At 36.3% G+C, this 23244-nt stretch overlaps 1 protein-coding gene across 1 annotated transcript in view; it reads right to left on the bottom strand.

The window, feature by feature from the left end:
* Nucleotides 1–2267: 2267 nt before the first annotated feature.
* LOC136040761 (proton-coupled zinc antiporter SLC30A1-like) overlaps nucleotides 2268–23244 on the bottom strand; it is a gene marked incomplete at its 5' end in the record, with an annotated part of 39916 nt that continues 18939 nt past the window's right edge. Inside the window, 2 exon segments of the mRNA XM_065725084.1 lie at nucleotides 2268–3335; nucleotides 15837–15959. Coding sequence (XP_065581156.1) covers nucleotides 3240–3335; nucleotides 15837–15959 — 219 coding nt within the window.

Here is a 23244-nt window from a genome sequence, read left to right as displayed (position 1 = left end):
GTCAAAAAAGTGAGAAGTGAAGTCGTTTATACGTAATTTAAAGCGCTTGTATATGATCTAAAGCGTTTAGTCGTTATTATAAGTCATATACAGCGTTTATAATTGATTTGAATTTTTTAAGTAATTCAAAACCTTTTTAAGCGATCAAAAGAATATCCAAGTGATTATGAATGCTCCTAAGTGCTTATTAGTAATTTAAAACGTTAAAAGTTGATCAAAAGTTCTTATAATCGTTCCAAAGCATTTATAGTTCTTCAAAAGTGTTTACAAAAGAGCTAAGTGTTTAAAGTAATTTTTGGTGTTTATAAATAACCTAAAATCATTTATAAATGTTCTAAACTGATTATAAGTGATTGAAAGCGTTTAAAATGATCTGAAGAGTTTATACGCAACCTAAAGCCTTTTACGCTTTTAAAAGCTTTAGTAAGTGATCTAAAGAGTTTACAAAAGATCTAAAGTAAGATCTACATAATAGATGGTACAAGTAAGATTTAAAGTAAATGATTTAAAATTTGTAGCTAATTGAAAGCATCAAAAAGTGTTCTGTAGTGTTTAAAAGTGATCTCAAGTGTTTACAAGTTATATGAAGTATTTATAAAAGAGTCTTTCAATCAGTTGCTTAACCTAAAGTGTTCATAAGTGATCTCATGCTTTAGATTTGTATAGCAATTATGTGTGTTTTAAAGAGTTTGTAAGTGATCTAGAGCGTTCATGAGGATTCTGTAGGCTACTTATAGGTGTTAAAAGCTTTTGTATGAATACTAGAGCATCTATAAGTTATTCAAAATCTTTTCAAGTGATCAAAAGCCTTTATTAGTGATCTAAAAGGTTTATAAGTGGTGTAAAGCGTTTATAAATGATCGAAAGCAAACAAGTGACTTAATGTGTTTACAAGTGATTTAAAGTGTTTGGAAGTGACCTAACGAGCTTATAAGTGATACAAAGCGTTTATAAGGGATCTAACGTGCTTTTAAGTCATCAAAAGCATGTACAAGTTATCTAAAGCGTTTATAAGTAATCTAAGTGTTCATAAGTGATATATACGTTTAAAACTGAGCAATAGTGCTTATAATTGGTCTAAAGCATTTATAAGTGTTCATAGGCGTTTACAAGCAGTTTAAAATGTTTAAATGATTTTTGGTCTTTAGTAAGTAATCTAAAGTGCTCATAAGTAATTTCGATTCTTGGATAAGCCTATCATCAGGGTGGTCATCAGGTCGCATTTTCATAAATTCATCAAAACCATCTATTTCCTTGTTGTTCAGGGAGGGGAACTGTAATTTCCTCGTGTAAGGTTTTCGACCATGCTGATCCCAATGCAACACTTAATTTCGATGTGACGCTATTCTCGAGGGGATTTCCGGCTTTTTTTCGAAATCACCACAATTTTCTTTTCGCAATAAACTTTTACTTTTAAGACAAACCGAAATAATAGTTACCATTCCTGAATCAGTGTCAGATGGCAATGTTTATTCACTAGGCAGTTTTTTTTTTTCAAAGCACATCTTTTAACATTTAGTTACTATGGGCTGTGGTTAGCTCTTTACTAGGGTGCAGCTACTGCTGCAACCATGTTTTGCCATGACCTATGGGCTTTAAGAGCAAACAAGTTCTATTCTATTCTATCAATTGATAACAGATACGTGTATTGTCATTCTTTGGAAAAAAGTAATTTATATTAAGAAAACTATATTTTTAAATAGTAGACGTAAGAGAAAAAGATTTACAGTGCCTATAAGCTCTATACATTTCGGTGCTTGTGTAACCAGGATAAGGCTAACAATGTAAAAAAATACTTGAATTACCATTTCCAACATTTCAATTTGATATATAGATTAACTATAAATTTAGACTAATATTAATGACCGGCAAAACATACCATCGAAAGCCTTATTTTTTCCCGGTTCTTTGAATTTATGTAAGAGTTAATGTTAAATTCACTCGAGAGGTCTATATGAAGATCCTTGACAAAACACATTTTTGGCTGCTCAAAAGTGAAGTAAACAGTCTTTACAGTTTTTTTTTATATTTCAAGAACTCTATCGACAAAAACCTCTACAACTTCATAGTGATGGAAGCGTGAATAAGTTGGCGGTTATAAACACCTACTCTTTCCAGTAAGGAGGAAGAAGCTTATTTTGAATACTTTCACCATCGTCTTCTTCGCATTGTAGAAAAATTTCCCGATCAATATCTTTTCATGAAACCAAGTTCAAATTATGATGGCTATGCGTAGAAATATGCATTTTAGTAGCACAATCAGTAGCTTGTATGATTCTAATATCATATATATTCTTATAGAATACGTATGTTTAACATAACTTTGCATATTATGTACACGAAAATTTGAATACGGTTATTTGACATTCGATCGAATAATAGCACTATCAAGTCTTTATACTTCATAAATTCGAGGTTTCTTTTCTCGCAAAATGTAATTTCTAGTAAATATGCTAGTAGATTACTGTTATATACACGCAAGCAAAAAAAAAATAGTGCTTTTACCCTAAGAGAACAATTTGTATAGAAAATACAGCATCCGAATATTATTCTTCTGGCTGGTAAAACAACAATTAAAAGACAACATAACTTTAAAGCTCTATAACTTTGGAAGGCCTTGAACTATACTCAGACAAATTCGATGAATTTACTCGAAGTATCTTTATTCCAATTTAGATGACATACCAGATTTTTTTTTCTCCAAAATAGTGTAGCCTTCCAAGCAAACGCTTTTAAAGCTACCTTAAAAAACCTTTTCTGAGTTAGTCCAAAAATGCTAATATTGAACTTACTTTTAGCATTTGGTAATTTTAAAAGAGGAAAGAACAAAGAAAATTCACACAATATCCCCCCTAAAAACAATAAAATATACCAGAAATACGTTAGCATTTGCCATTAAGATTACTCAGACTTCAGAATAGAGAAAACAAAGCGTACAGTCTTTTTTTTTTTTCAGCAATGCCCGCTAGAGTGACAAAGGATAATAAAATCAGAGAAACAAAATAAAAAGTTATTAAAAAAAATCCCAAGCATTGCTTAAATCAACATAAATACATAAACACTGACAATCTGTAACTTCTATAAAAAAAAATAGCTAATACAAAAAAAAGAAAAGAAAAAATCACTACAAAGAATAGAAATTATAAATTCATAGCAACTGAATTAGAGCTACTAAAACTGATTACACTACGAGCCAAGTCACTGGGAAAACTTTAAAACGTAAGAACTAAACACAGCTGTTATAGAGGAAGAGTTGATATATATACATCGTCGTGTCGCTCTTCTTGAGAAACAGGACGAAAACGGCATTGATTTGGCTGTGAGACGTTGTCAATCTACAAAGAAAAAAAATGATAAAGCGAAATTCTGGACACAGCAAATTACAGATGTGTACGTCCTAATTAAAGCTACCCATATTTTCTGCTCCATTTTTCTTCAATGGAAATGCTGTGTTAGTAAATGAGCCCCAAGCAACTGATCTTATTTAGCTAAACCCTCATGCATTTGACCACAGGTGCAACTGAACCCCTGCTTAACTCAACTCCTGTGCAACTGAACCCTCGTGCAACTTAATCTTCGAGCAACTCAATCCCATTTAACTGAACCCAGGTACAACTGAACCCTCGTGCATCTGAATATACATGAAGGTTAACCCCATTTAATTGAACCATCGCTCAACTGAACCCCTTTGTGAGTCAACCCCCCTTTAAATCAAGCCCAGTTTGACTCAACTCAACCCAAGGCCTAAGAAAAAGTTTGAGGTCTAGAACAAATAGAAGCTCAAAATTTGCTTTTCGGTTTGTTCGCAGTTTGTAACTTATATTACCCATTTGGGTAGCCCCAGAACTTTTCCAAATTGAAAGAAGCTTTTTGGAGTGGGTCTACCGTCGAAATAATGGCCTGATAAAGTATTTTTTGGTTTTAGTACAAACTATTAGGTTTTAAATTAGTGCTCGGGTAAGCATTTACCAAGAGGCTAGTGGAAAGTTTGATTTTATACCTCATCCATTAAGCTCTTTCAGTTTTACTTTCGAAGCTACGTCAAAGCGTTTTGTTTGAATCATTCCACATAAGATATACCAGGAAATGACACCCAGCTTTATGGGACGGAGGAAATAAAATACTAATTCCGAGAACCTTGGATTGTTCCCCATTTCAGCATCTCAATGATGTTCCAGTGACCCACTGGTGCTGAAGAAAAAAAAAGGAAAAAAGAAGACAAGTATTAAGTACTTAAACCGGGTATTAAGTACTTTTTCGTAATTCCCAAAAATTTATTTCTTAATCAATTTCACTGTTGAAATGAAAATAAATGAGATATATCATTAACGAGTCAACTCTGAAATTTCAATGAATTTTCTTCATTTGGTAGTATTTTGAAAACTTTTTTTTATTTTCCACTTTCAAAGGGTACTAGGAAGGGGAGTACTCAAGAGGGAGACTTTAAACACCAGTCTAAGGGTTTTTGATCATGGAAATTTCCGTGATAAATATTTATGGTTTTAGGCCTTTATAGTCCAGAAATAACACCAAAATCATATTTTGGTGCCATAAGGCAGTTTCTGATGGTGTAGTCATGACAAAAATATAACAAGAGCCAAGGGCTCATATGGCACTTATGACGAGACCAGAACCTAAAATTAGACTCGGTACTAGAGTTATCGATTTTGCTGTTCGTTCAGAAGCACTGAAATCGCCAAAGCACTGGAAATCTCCCCCCCCCCAACTCCCCCAAAGAGATAGGATCCGGTCCCGTTGTGTGAATCATGTGTCTAGAACTAGTGCTTATTCTTCCCATCAAGTTTCATCCCAATCCCTCCACTCTAAGCGTTTTCCAAGGTTTTCACTTTCCAAAATTTCTGCTTCGCCCTAAAACCCCCCAATACCCCAGATTCGATCCGACTTAAATTGGAACATCTGATACACGAGATATTTCTATATATCAAGTTTCATTGAGATCCAATAACCCATTCATAAGATAAACATACCTCAATTTTCACGATATTCCCTCCCTCCAGACCCCCCCCCCGATGGTCGAATCAGGAAAACGACTGTCACAAAGTCAATTTGTACAGGTGCCTGACACGACTACCAATTTTCATCGTCCTAGCACGCCAAGAAGCACCGAACTCGCCAAAGCACTGGAAATTCCCCCAATTCCCCCAAAGAGAGCAGATCCGGTCCAGTTATGTCAATCACGTGTCTAAGACTTGTGCTGACTAGTGCTTATTCTTCCCAAGTTTCAAAATGATCTCTCCACTCTAAGCGTTTTCCAAGATTTCCGGTTTCCTCCCCCCCAACTCCCCCAAAAATGACCAGATCCGGTCGGGATTTAAATAAGAGCTCTAAGACACGAAGTCCTTCTAAACATCAAATTTAATTAAGATCCAATCACCCATCGGTAAGTTGAAAATGCCTATTTTTTCTAATTTTTCCTCTCCCTTCAGCCCCCCGGATGGTCAGATCGGGGAAAACGACTGTTACCAAGTCAATTTGTGCAGGTCCCTGACACGCCTACCAATTTGCATCGTCCTAGCACGTCCAGAAGCACTGACACTGGAAATCCCTCAACTCCCCCAAAGAGAGCGAATCCGGTCGGATTGTGTCAATCACGTATCTAGGATATATGCTTATTTTTCCCACCAAGTTTCATCCTGATCTCTCCACCCTAAGCGTTTTCCAAGATTTCCGGTTTCCCCCTACAACTCCCCCCAATGTCACCGGATTCTGTAGGGATTTAAAATAAGAGCTCTGATACATGAGGTCCTTCTGAATATCAAATTTCACTAAGATCCTATAACCCGTCCGTAAGTTAAAAATACCTTAATTTTTCTAATTTTCCCGAATTAATCCCCCCCCCAAAGAGAGCGGATCCCGTCCGGTTATGTCAATCACGTATCTAGGACTGGTACTTATTCTTCCCACCAAGTTTCACCCCGATCTCTCCACTCTAAGCGTTTTCCAAGATTTCCCGTCCCCCCCTCCAACTCCCCCCAATATCAACAGATTCGGTCGGGATTTAAAATAAGAGCTCTGAGACACAAGGTCCTTCTAAATACCAAATTTCATTAAGATCCAATCACCCATTCGTAAGTTAAAAATACCTCAATTTCTCTATTTTTTCCTCTCCCTCCAGCCCTCCAGATGGTTAAATCGGGGAAACAGCTGTTATCAAGTCAAAATATGCAGGTCCCTGACACATCTACCAATTTTCATCGTCCTAGCTCGTCCAGAAGCCCCAAACTCGCAAAAAGCACTGGAAATCCCTCCCCCCAACTCCTCCAAAGAGAGCGGATCCAGTTCGGTTGTGTCAATCACGTATCTAGAGCTTGTGAATATTCTGCCCTTCAAGTTTCATCCCGATCTCTCCACTCTAAGCTCACTTCCAAGATAACGACTGTTATCAAGTCAATTTATCCAGGTCCCTGACACGCCTACCAATTTTGAGCGGATCCCGTCCGGTTATGTCAATCACGTATCTAGGACTGGTGCTTATTCTTCCCACCAAGTTTCATCCCGATCTCTCCACTCTAAGCGTTTTCCAAGATTTCCCGTTCCCCCCTCCAACTCCCCCAAATATCAACGGATGCGGTCGGGATTTAAAATAAATATCTCAATTTCTCAAATTTTTCTTCTCACTCCAGCCTTCCAGATTTAAAATAAATACCTCAATTTCTCTAATTTTTCCTCTCCCTCCAGCCCTCCAGATGGTGAAATCGGGGAAACAGCTTTTATCAAGTCAATTTATGCAGGTCCCTGACACACCTACCAATGTTCATCGTCCTAGCACGTCCAGAAGCACCGAACTCGCCAAATCACTGGAAATCCCCCCCCAAATCCCCCAAAGAGAGCGGATTCAGTTCGGTTGTGTCAATCACGTATCTAAAACTTGTGCATATTCTTCCCATCAAGTTTCATCCCAATCTCTCCACTCTAAGCTCACTTCCAAGATAACGACTGTTATCAAGTCAATTTGTCCAGGTCCCTGACACGCCTACCAATTTTGAGCGGACCCCGTCCGGTTATGTCAATCATGTATCTAGGACTGGTGCATATTCTTCCCACCAAGTTTCATCCCGATCTCTCCACTCTGAGCGTTTTCAAAAATTTCCCGTTCCCCCCTCCAACTCCCCCCAATATCAACGGATTCGGTCGGGATTTAAAACAAGAGCTCTGAGACACAAGGTCTTTCTAAATACCAAATTTCATTAAGATCCAATCACCCATTCGTAAGTTAAAAATACCTCAATTTCTCTATTTTTTCCTCTCCCTCCAGCCATCCAGATGGTTATATCGGGGAAACGGCTGTTATCAAGTCAATTTATGCAGGTCCCTGACACACCTACCAATTTTCATCGTCCTAGCATGTCCAGAAGCACTGAACTCGCCAAAGCACTGGAAATCCCCCCAACTCCCCCAAAGAGAGCGGATCCAGTTCGGTTGTGTCAATCACGTATCTAGAACCTGCGCATATTCTTCCCATCAAGTTTCATCCCGATCTCTCCACTCTAAGCTCACTTCCAAGATAACGACTGTTATCAAGTCAATTTGTCCAGGTCCCTGACCCTACCAATATTCATCCTCCTAGCACGTTCAGAAGCACCGAACTCGCCAAAGCACTGGAAATCCTCCCTAGCCAACTCCCCCAAAATGAGCGTATTCGGTCCGGTTATGTCAATCACGTATCTAAGACTTGTGCTTATTCTTCCCACCAAGTTTCATCCCGATCTCTCACTCCAAGCGTTTTCCATGATTTCCAGTTTCCTTCTCCGCCCCCCCCTTCAATGTCATCGGATCTGGTCGGGATTTAAAATAAGAGCTCTAAGTTACGAGGTCCTTTTAAATATCAAATTTCATTAAAATCCGATCACTCGTTCGTAAGTTAAAATACCTCATTTTTTCAAATTTTTCCGAATTAACCGAGATACCTCCCCCCCAATTGCCCCAAAGAGAGCGGATCTTCCAACCAAGTTTCATCCCGATCTCTCCACTCTAGGCGTTTTCCAAGATTTCCGTTTTCCCCCTCCAACTCCCCCCAATGTCACCGGATGCGGTCAGATACGATGTTCTATTGACCTATTAGTACTGTAGAAATGAAACAAAAAAGGGAGACATTTCAGAGTTTCCAGTTCTTTAGAAATTTATTAAGATGAGTTTAAATAACAGAGCTATCATTCCTGAATCAGCATTAAGGGCAAGTTTTTCTTTAAAGGAGGGTTCAGTTGCATGGGGGTTGAGTAACATTGGGTTTCAGTTGTACGGGGCTGAATTGCACAGGCGTTCAGTTAATATTAATTTAGCTAGTGTTTCACCATTTTAAAATTGTACTATAATACACTTTATCGTTCTGACAACATGAGACCTAAGTCAGAGAGACAGCCTTTTAAACCAGGTAACACAGCTACACAAAAAAAACCACATTCAATCCTTTTTCTACCAGCCTCTTAGCGCTTTTGTGTTCTGAAAATTGCAAAATATATGAAATATGTCAGTAAAATACGTGAGATACCAATGAAATACGTAATATATCAATAAAATACGTAAAATGGGTAAAATACCAAATTTACGCGGGTTCGTAAAATTACGGTAAGATACCCAATTTTACCGTGAACAATTTTACCAGTTACAACACAACCCATGACTTTAATAGTTGTACTGAAAATTTCTTTTATTATGCAAGGATTTTCGTTTTAGAGAAGAAAAACAGAAAAAAGACCAAAAATATTCTCATTAAATACAAATCCGTAGCTTTTTCACTTTCAAACATGAATAGGAGTTGCAGGTTTATAAATAGTCCGTCGAAAAAAAAAAAACTAAACTGGAAAAACTTAACGATATTATTACTACTTGTACTAACAACAACACACTGCAGCACAAAACCACATGAGGACAACACATCTAAGCATGCTCATACTCCATCCCAATCTACTCAAAGCGTTCCTCTTTACACCCTCCCAGTAAGTTTCCGTCCTTTAAATCTTTCCTTACGAAATCCTCCCACTCCAACAGAGGACGACCTGCTTTCTGTTTAGACCTAGGCGGTTGGCCGAAAAGAACAATCTTTGGCCAATCTGCCATTCTTCATCCACAGAACGTGCCCTGGCTATCTCAATCTTTCTTTCAATATAACCCTAGAAAGCGAGATTTAAGCAAAATTTTAGTACAGCCTACTGTTTGAAATACGGCCAGTCAGTCTGGTGCCCACAACGATCCATAGCCAATTCCTCTGGAAAATATCGAGCAAATGTTCCTCCGTATTTTAGAAGGCCCATGCTTAAGAACCATATTTGACTACTGTCATCACTGTAGCTTCCAATATTCTAATCTTGGCTGCCAGACTTATCCTCCTATTCTCTCAAACTTTTTTCACCTGTGAAAAGACATCCTTGGCCTTGGCTATTCTGATTTTAAATCTTCACTAAACCCACCGTCTTTGTTACTAATGCTACCATGATAAGTGAAGCTGTCCACTTGATCAGTTTCTTAGTTACCCAACGTACATTTTTAATCTTCACTTATTCCTAGCCTTAGTGAATTAGTCTTCTTAACATAAATTTTCAGATCTATTCTACCACCCTCAACTCGAAAAACCTCTAAGAGTTTATTCATTTTGCTCACACTTTCATCTAGGAAGCTCAAATTGTCAGCATAATCTAAGTCCAGGAAAGTTTTTTTTTCCATTTAATTCCGTGTTTACCCATTAACTTTCCGGCGCTCCTTAAGACAAAATCCATCAAGTTGATCCGTATTAAATGAAGATAGAACACAACCCTGTTTAACTCCTGATTTAATTCGACACCAGCTACTAAAATCATTTCCTACCTTAAGTGCAGGGTTATTCTCGTACATAGTACTATTCACTTCAATGGGTTTGTCTGGTACTAGAGGCAGCATAAGGGCGTTACCTAAGTTAAGAGCGATGTGGGCACAATGTGTTATTTACTTCTTTTTTTCTGACCAAGCACTTTCTATACCAGGAGTTATCGTAGAAACTTCGAAAGCAGTTCATTCAATTGGAAATAAGAAGTTAAAGTGGCCTTTTTAAGAGTCAAAAGTGATTGGAGGGCGACAAGCCCCCCCCCTATCATTTCTCCCAACACATTATATCAAAATTTGGAGAAAATCATTTTGTTCAGCATAGTTGAAAGATTCAGAACTTATATCTTTGGGGATATCACCCCTCCCCGATAGCCCAAAGTGAAAGGGCTACAAATCATGCTGTTGCCCATTGTCATCATATAAGGTTTTTATGGAAGGATTGGTCAAATAAACTTCAGAGGGATCTCAAGCAATTAGAAATCGGATAATCTAGTGCCCTTTTTAAGAGTCAAAAGTGACAGGAGGGCAACTACTCTAGCTCCAACGCCCTACATTCCCCGAATGCATTCGATTGAAATTTGAGACAGCTATTTTGTCCAAAAATAGTCCAACGAGAATATAACAATGCCTCCAGGGTGGACACAAACCTCCAAAGCCTGGGGACAAGGCTCGTAAGTTATACATTGGGGACATGCAAGGTTTTATGGAAGGGATAGCCGTATAAACTTTGGAGGAGTTTGATTTGATTGGAAATTGACAGTCTTTTCTTCAAATACATCCGATCAAAATTTTGATATAATCCTTATGCTAAAAATAATCTAAAGATTATACAACAATACATCTGGGGTTGACAAAACCCCCCAGACCTAGGGCCAAGGGCTTTAAGTTATGCCTCGGGACATGTAAGGTTTTTGTTGATGAGATGGTCGTAAAAACTTTCGAAGAGGCTTATTTGATTGCAAATTGAAGGTTCTAGTTTCCTTTTTGAGAGAGTCAAAAGTCATCCCCCCCCTATCTCACGATCTTTTCCACAAATGAAAACGATCGAAATTTTGAAATCAAAATAGTTTTTTATTTGTTCAAAATAGTCCGAAGATCATATAACAGTGCCTCCAGAGTTGACATAACCCCCCAGATCACAGAAGCAAGAGTTTCAAGCTATGTTCCGGGGGCATAAATTTTGTTGTAAATTGAAGTTTCTAGTGTTCTTTTTATGTGTCAAAAGAGGGGGAAGCCAGCCATCCCCCTGCCAGTTCCCAAAATATATCCAATCAAAATTTTGAGACACCAATTTTGTTCAGCATTGTTGAAAGCTCCAGTAATTATGTCTTTGGGGATGACAACCCCCCCCATCCCTCAAGGCAAGGGTTGTAAATTAGGCAATACGTCCATCAATACAGCATATGCTATTGATCAAAGTGAGTGTGTTTGACCTTTACTCTAAAAAAACCGAGGGCATTCAGGTGAGTCTTTCAGAGAATGTTGTGGGGAGTGTTGAACTAAATCAAAATACGTTGTGTGCATACGCGTTGTCAAAAGAGTGTGCCTTAATGACGACCGAGTATATTAATTAGGAGCTTCCAGAAAATGACAAGGGAGATTATCAATTGACCAGAGAGGTAATATATGCACGCTGCTACTACTACTACCGCTACCACTATTACTACTGCTACCACTACTATTACTACTACTATTACCACTACTAACGCGTGTGAAGGTTAAAATTTGACAGAATATATAGGGACAATTTGAACTAAATCAAAACAAACTATGTGCACTCAGATAGTCAAAAGGGCGTATCTCCGGTATGAAATATGGTATTGAGATGGGACCTTAAGGAAGACTTGAAGGGGAAGATCAATTGACCAAAAGGTAGCATGTACGTAAACCTATTAATGCTACAACCACTGCTACTTTTACTACTACTGCTACTAGTAAAACTTCACTCCAACTACTACTTCAACTGCAACTACTTGCAAGGGCAAGAATATTAATATGAAAAGGGGTTCAAAAAGGGGTCAAAAGCGCATCAGTAATATTTTTGGAACGGCTTACCGTACCAAGATGAAACTTCGGTGGTATCATGAGGGGAATATTCAAATGACCAAAAGGCAACATGTACATGGTACAACTGCAATTAATACTGCTCCTACTACTATTACTACTACTACTATTACAACTACTAATTCTACTGCAACAACATGTGAGGCTAAAAGTATTAAGATGATGATTTTTAGGAAGTATATAAACATATAGGTTACCAAATGAGCATATCGGTAATATCATAGCAACGGCCAATTGAATTAAGCCGAAACTTCAATCTTAGTTGAAACCTTAGCTGAATCTAAGTTGAAACTGGGCTTGTGATGGGGGATGTTGAACTAACCAAAAGACAATATTTGTATCCTAATGCGACTGCTTCTACTCATACCACTACTACTACCACTACTGGTACTACTATTACTACTACTACTGTTACTATTGGTATTATCACTACTGCTACTGAAGCTAAGGGTTTAAGCTGACAATTTTTGAGGAATATTGAAACATTAATTGAACTACATCGAAACACACAATGCACATAAGGTTGTAAAGAAGACGTGTCAGCAATGCTTCAGGAATGGTTTATGTTATTAGGTTGAAACTTTCGGCGTGTGTTGAGGAAGATGTCGAAGAAAACCAAAGGTGCTATGTGCGTGCTGCTAATACGACTGCTATAACTATTACTATTACGCAAACTAAGGCTATTAAGGTGAAGCTTTCAAGGAATATTTAGGTGAATGTTGAACTAACCCAAACGAGCTATGAACATGTAGACTTTCAAAAGGGTGACTCATCAATATCTCAAGAACGGCTTACATTATGAAGTTGGATCTTTCAGGGTAAGTTGCGGCAAATTTTGAACTAGGCAGAAGACACTATATGTATACTTTTAATACTACTACTATGATTGCAGCAACTAATGACGATAAAGGTATTAAGGTGAAGTTTTTAAGGAATATTTAGAGCGAATTTCAATTAGACAAAAAAAATTATATGCATTTAGGTTTTCAAAAGAGTATATAAGCAATATCATAGGCAGCGTAGCGTTATCGTAAATAATAATAACAGAAAATTTTAAAGGAGCTAATCCGATTTGAAATTAAAAGTTCTAGTGCCTTTTTTAAGAATCAAAACTGATGAGAGGGCAAGCAGCCCTCTTCCCAAGCCCAATAATTTACTAAATATATCTAATCAAAAATTTGAGATGGCCATTTTGTCCAGCATTTTTGAACAATCCAGTAACTATATCTTTACGGATATTGGGTATTCCCCCTCCACAGTTATGCCATTTGCTCATTGTGGTTTAAAACTAAAGCAAGGGCACTGTGCATGCTGGTTGCCGATAAACATCTCTACAATATCCAAAGAACGACTGAGGGTATTAAGTTGAAGCTTTCAGTGCTACTACTATTACTATTTTTGCTTTAACCATTTAACTAAATCAAAAGAGTGCAAGTGTATCCATGTTTTCAAAGAGTATACATTCATTTTTTTGGGGGGGAATAGTATTAAGTTTTATTTTCAGATCAACTTAAGAAGGTACAAAACTAAATTAAACAGTATTATTTGAGTCAAAAATTTCAAAAGGGTGTAGGCCCTATGGTGTTAAAAATTGCTGAAAATTTTTCTTCAACATATAAATAACCAGCCAAATTATGGATAAAAAAGAGATAATAGAAAGAAAAAACAGATAAGATTTAAAATATTATTTTATTTTTCTATGAAAAAGACTGTGTCAATAAGAAACGAACAGAGAATAATTTTAATAACTTTTTCCACAAATAAGTTTTTCAGAGAAAAGTAAAGAGCTTCAATTTCTGTTTGTTTTGGGTTTCGTCTATTTATTAATGCTGACTTTTGGTAGTTTTAAGCTCGGAAAATTATTTGAATTTATTTCTGATCATTTTTGGTTTAATGAGCTCCACTTTTTTGAAAAACTTATTTTGTGGAAACAGTTTTTTGAACTTATACCATACGAGGACAAGACCTTCGCTAAAGCTCTTCTATCAGCTGAATTGAGTGCTTACTCATAATCTATAAAACTGAGGACTAAAGGTACTTGATGGCTCATTCACTTCTTAATTATCAACCTAATAGTGAAAATTTGGCCTCTACCCTTCCTTAAACCGCACTGTTCTTCTCTTAAAACTTAAAAATTCTATCTTTTAAACCTTTTAGCACTGTCACAAATTCATCCTCGCAAAATCAATCTTCCTACACATCCAAACCGTCATAACCTTTTTCACTTACCTCTAAATCTTTTCTGTAACTCTATCCAGGTTTAGCATATTCTCTAAATGTTCTGCCAATCTCACTTTAGATCTTTTCTTATCACTAATTGTGGCTCCGTTCCTATCTTTAAAATGGGAAAAATCCTCTCACATTATTAACATGCCAGTACAATATTTCAATATTACGCTGTCTAACTGCATCTTCCAGATACTCGACAATTTTGTCCATGGCCTCCACTTCAAACCTCCTTAGTTCATATTTCAGTGATTTCTCCATTTTCTTTACATTCCTCTTATTTCATATGATCTATCACTCAGATAATTCTTGTACAAGCCCCTTCTCTCTACTAAACATAAAGCATTTTCACTAATATTCCTAGCTGCGTTCCTAACTTTCTTCCCTAAGAAATCATCAGCAATTAATCTTAAAGAAGGCTGGAAAACAATCTAGTCCTTTTAATAAAGAGCATATATTCCGAAACTTCAGTTTTAAATCAACCCTAGACACGGTACTTGTATGATATACCCCCTGCAGCTCAAGTTGTTCATGCGTTGATGCACTGTAAAGGGATTTCTTTCAGTAGTTTCTTTCAACTTGGTTTGAGAAAAAAAAAACAAGAGAATTGACAAAACAGATGGAAAATATATAATTTGGGCTATATATTTGCACATTAGCGAGGTTTGGGGGTAAAGTTTTTCGACAGTGTGAGGTCAGAAAAAAATTACTTCATAACATCTGAATAATTGTAGCTAACAAACTTTGCATGCAGACCTGCTATGCTTTACCCCCCTCCCCCTAATGTGCAAATACATAACCCAAATTTGTTTCCAAAGAATTATATTTTTATCATACTTAGGTATATTTTATTAGGATTAACCTAACTTCACTTCTTGAGCTACAAGGGGTATATCATACAAGTACCCTATACACTACTAGATAGTGATCTTTACTTTTAACATCAAAATAACATCAGTGACAAAAATATAACAGGAAATTTTTTTATCAGAAGTAACTATAAAGACCTTGAGCTTATCTTTTTTTTTTTTTACCTTGGATATTGTTCTTTCTGTATAGCAGTTGTTATAAAAAGAAGGTCTCGAGTCAAGTCTTGAGTCAAGATAAATAATGGTTGAACCGAATGGGTCACGTTTTACGAATGGATTCTGGTAGGTCACAAAAAACTACGTTATTCGCCAGTTCTGCAAGGGCCGAACGAAAGAGAGGAAGTCATAAAATGGAGTAGAAAGAGGTCGTGGAAGAGGAGTAACCTAACCTGACGAGTGGTTAGAAGTAGTGGTAGAAGACTAACCTAGATGGTTTACTGGGATGTTTTCACAGTTTCAAGATCCTGTTTTGTTCAACACAGGATTTAGTAAGACATAATTAAAAAACAAGCAAATCATAAATTGAAGTTCGCAGACAGAGATAAGCCCGATAATATAAGCATTTCTCCGAAAGCATTCACGTGAATTAGTAAGTGACAAAGGCGATCCACTTTATTAAAAAAAAAAAAACACCCCTCTGCTCGCATAGCCACACCACCCTTCAGTTTGCCTTGATCAAACCCCCCTCTCTTTGTACAGCCCTGCGCATCTACAAAAGGTTAGTTTGGGGCAATACCCCTTTCTTAATGGTAACCGAACAAATGAGTCAGTGATGTTATTAATTTGAATGATATTCGTGTGTGATACATAAAACAAAAGTTTGAATTTAAAAAGAATCTGTAAACCCTAAAATCTTACCAACTTATTCAAGCTAGAGCCGCAACAAGTAGAGGCAGCGCAATCTTTTCCATTACTCCTATTTGCGGGAGGGCAGTACAACTGACAGCTTTCAGCTTCAGAAGCACTATCATCACTGATTACCTAAAATAAATGACATTAACTATGAATTGGACGGACATTATCCTATGCATTTGCTTGCAAGTGTTGCATTAGTAAAGCCAACATGTGCAATCGTAGATGATGGTTTACAATGTTCATTAATAATTTTTATTTCTAGTCTCAAAAATTTAATTTATGTCCATATCTTCGGCTCTTATTAAATGTAAGTTTTAAAATTAAAGAGTAAGAATTTGAATTTAGTATAACTTTGTCTTGGCCATGAAAATTTGATAAACAGTTTTCTATTCGATTAATTATAAAAAAAAAATTCAGGAAGTAGTATTTGCAAGCAGTAACAGTCCCAATTAGTTGCAATCGCAGTCGCAAGTTGTCATGGTCTCAAGTAATTGCAGTCACAGTTGCAAATAGTCGGATTTCCAAGAAATCACAGCCACAGTTGCAAATATTCACAGTTACAAGTAGCCATAAACACAACTAGTTCCGATTGCAATTTTACTAGTCTCAGTGACAAGTAGTCACAGTAACAGTCGCAATTAGTTGAAGTCACAGCCTAATGTAGCTGCAGTTACAAGTTGTCACAGTTGCTAGTTGTCGCAGTCACATTACTTAGTCACAGTTACAGTTGCGACGAAGTTACAGTCACAGACGCAAGTAGCAGCAATCGCAAGGAGTTCAGTCCTAGTCACAAGTACTCGCTATCAGACGCAGTTGCAAATTATCGCAAGTAGTCACAGTTGTAAGTAGTCACTGTTTTAGCCATAAGTAGTCAGAAGTCACAAGTAGTCGCAGTCATTCGCAATTGCAGCATTCGCAGTCAACATAATAAGTAGCTACAGTCACAGGTCTTCGTGAACGTAGACGCAGTAGCTGTCACAGCAGAAGTGGTAGTAGTAGTATCCATACAGCCTCTTTTTGTTAGCCCAACATCGCTCTCAACAAGCACTGGAATTTCAAGTTAAGCCGTTATTGAGATATTGCAAATGCGCTCGTTGGACAACCTGCATGCACATAGTGTGCTTTGATTCAGTTCAACACCCAGCTCAACATTCACTGAAAGACCCGACTTTAAAACATTGACCTCACCCTCAACACGCCTAGAAAGTTTCAAATTCATACTTTAAGGCATTCCTGAGATATTGCTGATACACTCCTTTCATAATCTGCATGTACGCAGCATGTTTTGATTCAGTTCGACTTGCTCCAAAACTTTCATCTGAATACCCTTAGTCTTAAAATTAGTAGTAACAGTATTAGTAGCATGTAGGCGATGCCTTTTGGTTAGTTCAGTTATTCAACATACCCTGAAATCTCTAATTTAGTACCATAAGCCATTCCTGATATATTGCTGATACACCTTTTTGACAACCTGCATGCACTTGATGTTTTGGTTTAATTTAACATCCTTCTCAATATTCCCTGAAAATTTCACCCTTTTAGACTTAGCATCAATAGGAGTAGTAATAGTACTAGCAGTAGTACCATTATGTACGTAATCCCTTTTAGCTAGTTCAACATCCTCCTCAACATGCCCTGAAAGTTTTAGCTTAATACCCTAAGCTGTTCCTGAGATGATGTTGATCTGCCCTTTAGATAACCAGCACTCACATGATCTGTTTTGAATTAGTTCAACATGCCGCTCAACATAAATCTTAAGTCATTCCTAAGATATTGATGATACAGCCTTTTGACAACTTGCATGGCCATAGTGTGTTTTTAGTTCAACATCCCCCCTCAAAATCCTATGAAAGCTTCACCCTAATATCCTTAGCCTTTATGGTGATCCAGGATCAATCATGCTCCCCCTTTCTCCGTAACAAATCCTTTATAATGAAAAGAGAAATCATCAATGTAACAGCACAAACACAAAAAAAAAGAAAAAAAAAAGAAAAAAAAGAAAGGAGATAGAAGGAGAAAGGGAAAACTGTTTTCCTAAATTAGTGGCTAATATAGACCAGCACTTGAACGAGGCCTTGACCCTACTCATCCATACAACCACATAGGTCAAACAGCATAGCCATACACAATCAACCATAAAGAATAATCCATGGACAGGCAGTCATGTCGTCAATAAGTATAAGTCGTCATTTACCTAACAATAAAAACACTAAAGACAAATAATTCAGAGGCAACAACCCAACACAAGCGCTCATCAGGAGAATACACTTGCCTATAGGGTTTCGGTACTTTAAATTCTCTACCCAGTCAAGTGTTGTGCCTACCACAGAATATCCATGGCATCCACGTGTCAGGTATCACCCCAAAATACATGCCTATGAAAAGAAAACAACCAGCAAATGTAGAACAACCAAGTAACACCAAAACAAACTTATCCTGTTAATATATTCCTCTTTTTAGCAACAGTAGGTAAACTAAATGTGATAAATTTTACCAAATCAAAAATATTAACACATTGAAAAAAACCTGAATGAACTAAACAATTATAGAATTCATCTTTACCATGAGGCTATTTTTAAAAAAAAAATCCGCTCTATTAGAAACACAATTCAAAATAAATGGCGCTGCATCATCTTTTCGCGAACCTCCGAAATTAGCCGAAAATTTCCTTAAGTATTTCCAGATAATTCTTTTGGTATTTATTTAAAAGTTCATTATAATGAAAACTAAATTTTTTAAATTGCCAAGTTAATTTATTTGCAGAAAAATCTCTTAATATCAATTTTTGGCTTAAGATTTTACATCTATTTTTAAAATCAATATAATTACTAAACAGTGGGCAAATTACATAACTTACAACTCTTGCCCCATGGCCTATGGAGGGGTAATGTTATGCAAAATTTCAGATGCTCATTAAAAGAGATATTAAAAGTCCTGCTGATCTGTTTAAGTCAGAGGCAATGCTATAGCTTTGCCTATAATAAGCAGCTATAAGGCTTCAATACATTAGCATTTCTTTTCCAAGAGGCAGTTCATACGGAAGAGTCGGTCGAACAGACTTCAAATGGGGCTCATTCAATTGCAAATTAAAAGTTCTAGTGGCTTTTAGAAGAATCAAAAGTGATTGGAGGACAACCAGACCTCCTCATCCCCCATGATGTTTTCCCCAAATGCATCCGATCAAAATTTTGAGATAACAAATTTGGTCAAAATAGTCAAAAGGTAAAAAAGCCATGCCCCCGGGTTTGACAGCCCCCCTTTCAGTCCCCGTGGCAAGGCCTACTGACGGTTTTTATCAGAAGAGTGGTTGTATAAACTTTGGACGGACCCCTTCAGTTGGAAATCGAAAGTTCCAGAGCCCTTTTTAAAATTCAAAAGTGATCGGAGGGCATCCGCCCCCTCCAGCCCTTTTCCGCCTAGTGCATCCAACCAAAATTTTGAGACGGCCATTTATTCAAAATAGTCCTAAGGTCAAATAACTATGGCTCCTGGGCTAACATCCCCCCCCTCGCGCAGCCCCCGGTGGAAAGGCTTTAAGTTACACAAGTTGCTCACTGTCAACACATAAGATTTTTTTATTAAGAAAAGAGGGCATGTTTGATCCTGGATCTCCAAAAAAGATTAGAGTATTAACGTGAAACTTTAAGGAAATGTTAAGAAGGATGCCAAACACGATCAAAACACACTTTGTCCTTGCTGGTTGTCAAAAGGGAATATCCGCAATATATAAGTAACAGTTGATGGTACTAGGTTGAAAATTTCAATGTATGTTGAGGGGGAGTTGAAGGGAGACTGGATTTAACCAGGTCCCCCTCATTGCCATTGATATATAATCCACCTTGATACATTATAAATTGATATATAATCCGTCTTGATTTCTGGGAATATTTCGATTCGATAGCGTCAACCTACGCTATTATTATGAAAGTGAAAAGTAACAATACACTCCAAAACGAGCAGAATTTATTCCGTATAGAAGGAGATGCCCCCTCCTTATGCCCAGCCCCCCCATCTTGGTCGTAGAAACTTCGAAGGACACTCATTCGATCAGAAATTGAGAGTTCTAGTGCTTTTTTCCAGATCGAAAGGGATTAGAGCCCAACAAGCCCCTGTCCTAGAACTTCTTTTGATACCTTGTCCTTTTTGATATTAAATAAAAAAAAAAACAAGTTTTTTGAACTGGAAGTAAGGAGCAACATTCAAACTTCAAACGAAAAGATATTCCGTACATGAAAGGGGGCTGTCTCATCCTCAACGCCCCGCTCTTTACGCTAATTTTTTTCACTGTTTTAAAAAGTAGATTTGTGAGAAAGAGTCAAACTTTAGCATAAAGAGCAGGGCGTTGAGGAGACAACCCCTTTCATATACGGAATAATTTCTGTTCGTTTTAAGTTTCATGTCGCTCCTTACTTTCAGTTAAAAAAAACTTGTTTTATTATTTAATTTCTGAACGTTTTTGAATTAATGCAGGTTTTGATTGCGGCTTACCGTACGTGAATAATTAAAACAAAATTTGCATATTAATTTTACTTTTTTTTTGGCTAAATAGCTTTCTCAAAGTTTTGATCGGACAAATAATGAGAAACAAGACGTGGGGGAGGGGGCCTAGTTGCCCTCCGATTTTTTTGGTTACTTAAAAAGACAACTAGAATTTTTGATTTTATTTACGAACGCTTTTATTAGTAATAAATATATGTAACTTACGAATTAACTTAAAACCAACAGAAATTATTCCGTACATGAAAGGGGGCTGTCTCATCCTCAACGCCCCGCTCTTTACGCTAAAGCTTTTTATTGTTTTAAAAAGTAGATTTGCGAGGAAGAATCAAACTTTAGCATAAAGAGCGGGGCGTCGAGGAGACAGCCCCCTTTCATATATGGAATAATTTTTGTTCGTTTTAAGTTTCATGTCGATCCTTACTTTCAGTTTAAAAACTTAATTTTTTATTGCATTTCTGAACGTTTTGGAATTAATGCAGGTTTTCATTGTGGCTTACCGCGCATGAATAATTAAAACAAAATTTGCATATTAATCTTACTTTTTTTTTGGCTAAATGGCTTTCTCAAAGTTTTGGTTGGACGATTTTGAGGAAAAGGGACGAGGGAGGGGACTTGTTTCCCTCCGATTTTTTGGTTACTATAAAAGGCCACTAGAACTTTTAAATTTTATTTCCGATCGTTTTTATTAGTAATAAATATACGTAACTTACAAATTAACTTACGAATTAACTTACGTAACGAAAAAATACATTCGTATATTTTTATTACGTATATGAGGGGGCTCGCCCCCTCGTCAATACCTCGCTCTTTACACTGAAGTTCGGATTTTGTTCTAGTTTTTTAAGAATGACCCCTGAATCACAAGGGCCGTTTAATTAGAATAAATAGATCTTTTGGGAATACTAAAAATACTTTAGCGTAAAGAGCGAGGTTTTGATTAGGGGACGAACCCCCTCATATAGATTATATTTTCTGTTTATTTTAAGTTTTAATGTTGCCCCTTACCTTTAGTTGAAAAACTTTCTTTTTAATTTAATTTCTCACATTTTTTAATCACATTTTCACATCATTTTTTAAATAACGCTGAAAAATCCAACGCCCCCCTTCATGAAAATTCTCTCTCCCCATGATAAATTCCTTCATGGAAAGATCCTCTCAAGTAACCACCTCCTCCAACCCCCCACCATGAGAACAAATCCCCCTGAAAACGTCTGTATACTTCCCAATAGCCAGTATTAAATATAAACAATGGGCAAAGTCCGTCGCTTGCACCCCTTGCCCCACGGACTCTGGGAATTAAGTCGTCCTCAATGACATCGTTATATTTTTCGACTATGCTGAACAAAATAGCTATCTTACAATTTTCATCCGGTGACTTTAGGAAAAAATGTGCGTGGGAGGGGGCATAGTTGCCCGCCTATTTTTTGGTCCATTAAAAAGAGCCCTAGAACTTTTAATTTCCGTTAAAATGCTCTTGCGACATTCTAGTACCACTGGGCCGATATGATCACCCCTAAAAAAAAACACGCATCCGTGATCTTTCTTCTGGCAAAAAATACAAAATTCCATATTTTTGTTAGATTGGAGCTTGAAACTTCTACAGAAGGGTTCTTTGATACACTGAATCTGATGGTGATTTTTTCATTAAGATTCTCTGACTTTTAAAGGATGTTTCCTCCTTTTTTCGAAAATAAGGCAAATTTTCTCAGACTCTGAATATTTGAAATCAGGCTTTGAAATAACTTATATATTTGAAATCAGCATATAAATTCAATTCTTTTGATATATATATATATATATATATATATATATATATATATATATATATATATATATATATATATATCTATAAATATATATATATATATATATATATATATATATATATATATATATATATATATATATATATATATATATATATATATATATATATATATATATATATATATATATATATATATATATATATATATATATATATCTATAAATATATATATATATATATATATATATATATATATATATATATATATATATATATATATATATATATCTATATATATATATATATATATATATATGTATATATATATATATATATATATCTATAAATATATATATCTATAAATATATATATATATATATATATATATATATATATATATATATATATATATATATATATATATATATATATATATATATATATATATATATATATATATATGGCATCAGAATTCCGTTTTTTAGAGTTTCGGTTACTATTGAACCGGGTCGCTCCTTATTACAGTTCGTAACCCAAACTGTTTGATCTGAAAAGTGATCATATATCCATGATCTTTCTTTAGAAAAAATATACAATTCAAAACTTTTCTAGATGAGAGGTCTAAACCTGTACAGTAGGAATCTTTGATTGTTTTGATGTTAGGGAGGGGGCCAGGTATCTCAAAATGTGCATTTTAATGCCAAAACATACTGACTCTCATTGAGCATTCAGATGAATACCTAATTAGTTCTAAGGAAGGGCCGTAGAAGGGGGGGGGGTTGAGGTAATAATTGGTATTTAATACCTCTTGATTTCTGGGAATATTTCTGGCCTACGCTGTAATTATATAAGTAGAGTAACATTAGGCCCCAGAATGAGCAGAATTTATTCATTATATGAGGATGATTCACCCTTCCTCGTCTCCAACCTCCTCTTCATGGTCGTAAAATTTTCGGAGGATGTTCATATGATCGGAAATTCAGAGTTCTAGTCCTTTTTCTATTAGCTGAAGTGATTAGATACCAGCCAGCCCCTATCCTAGACTTTTTTTTTGTTTATATATGGTCTTTTTGTTACCCCTTAGGAAACTCGGTCAACATTTTGAGGTACCTGTTTTTTACTTTTCCTGCGGCTCCTCAATTT

Source organism: Artemia franciscana, chromosome 2 (genome assembly GCF_032884065.1).
Source record: "Artemia franciscana chromosome 2, ASM3288406v1, whole genome shotgun sequence".
Lineage (NCBI taxonomy): Eukaryota > Metazoa > Arthropoda > Branchiopoda > Anostraca > Artemiidae > Artemia > Artemia franciscana.
This window is presented reverse-complemented; position numbering and strand designations above follow the sequence as displayed.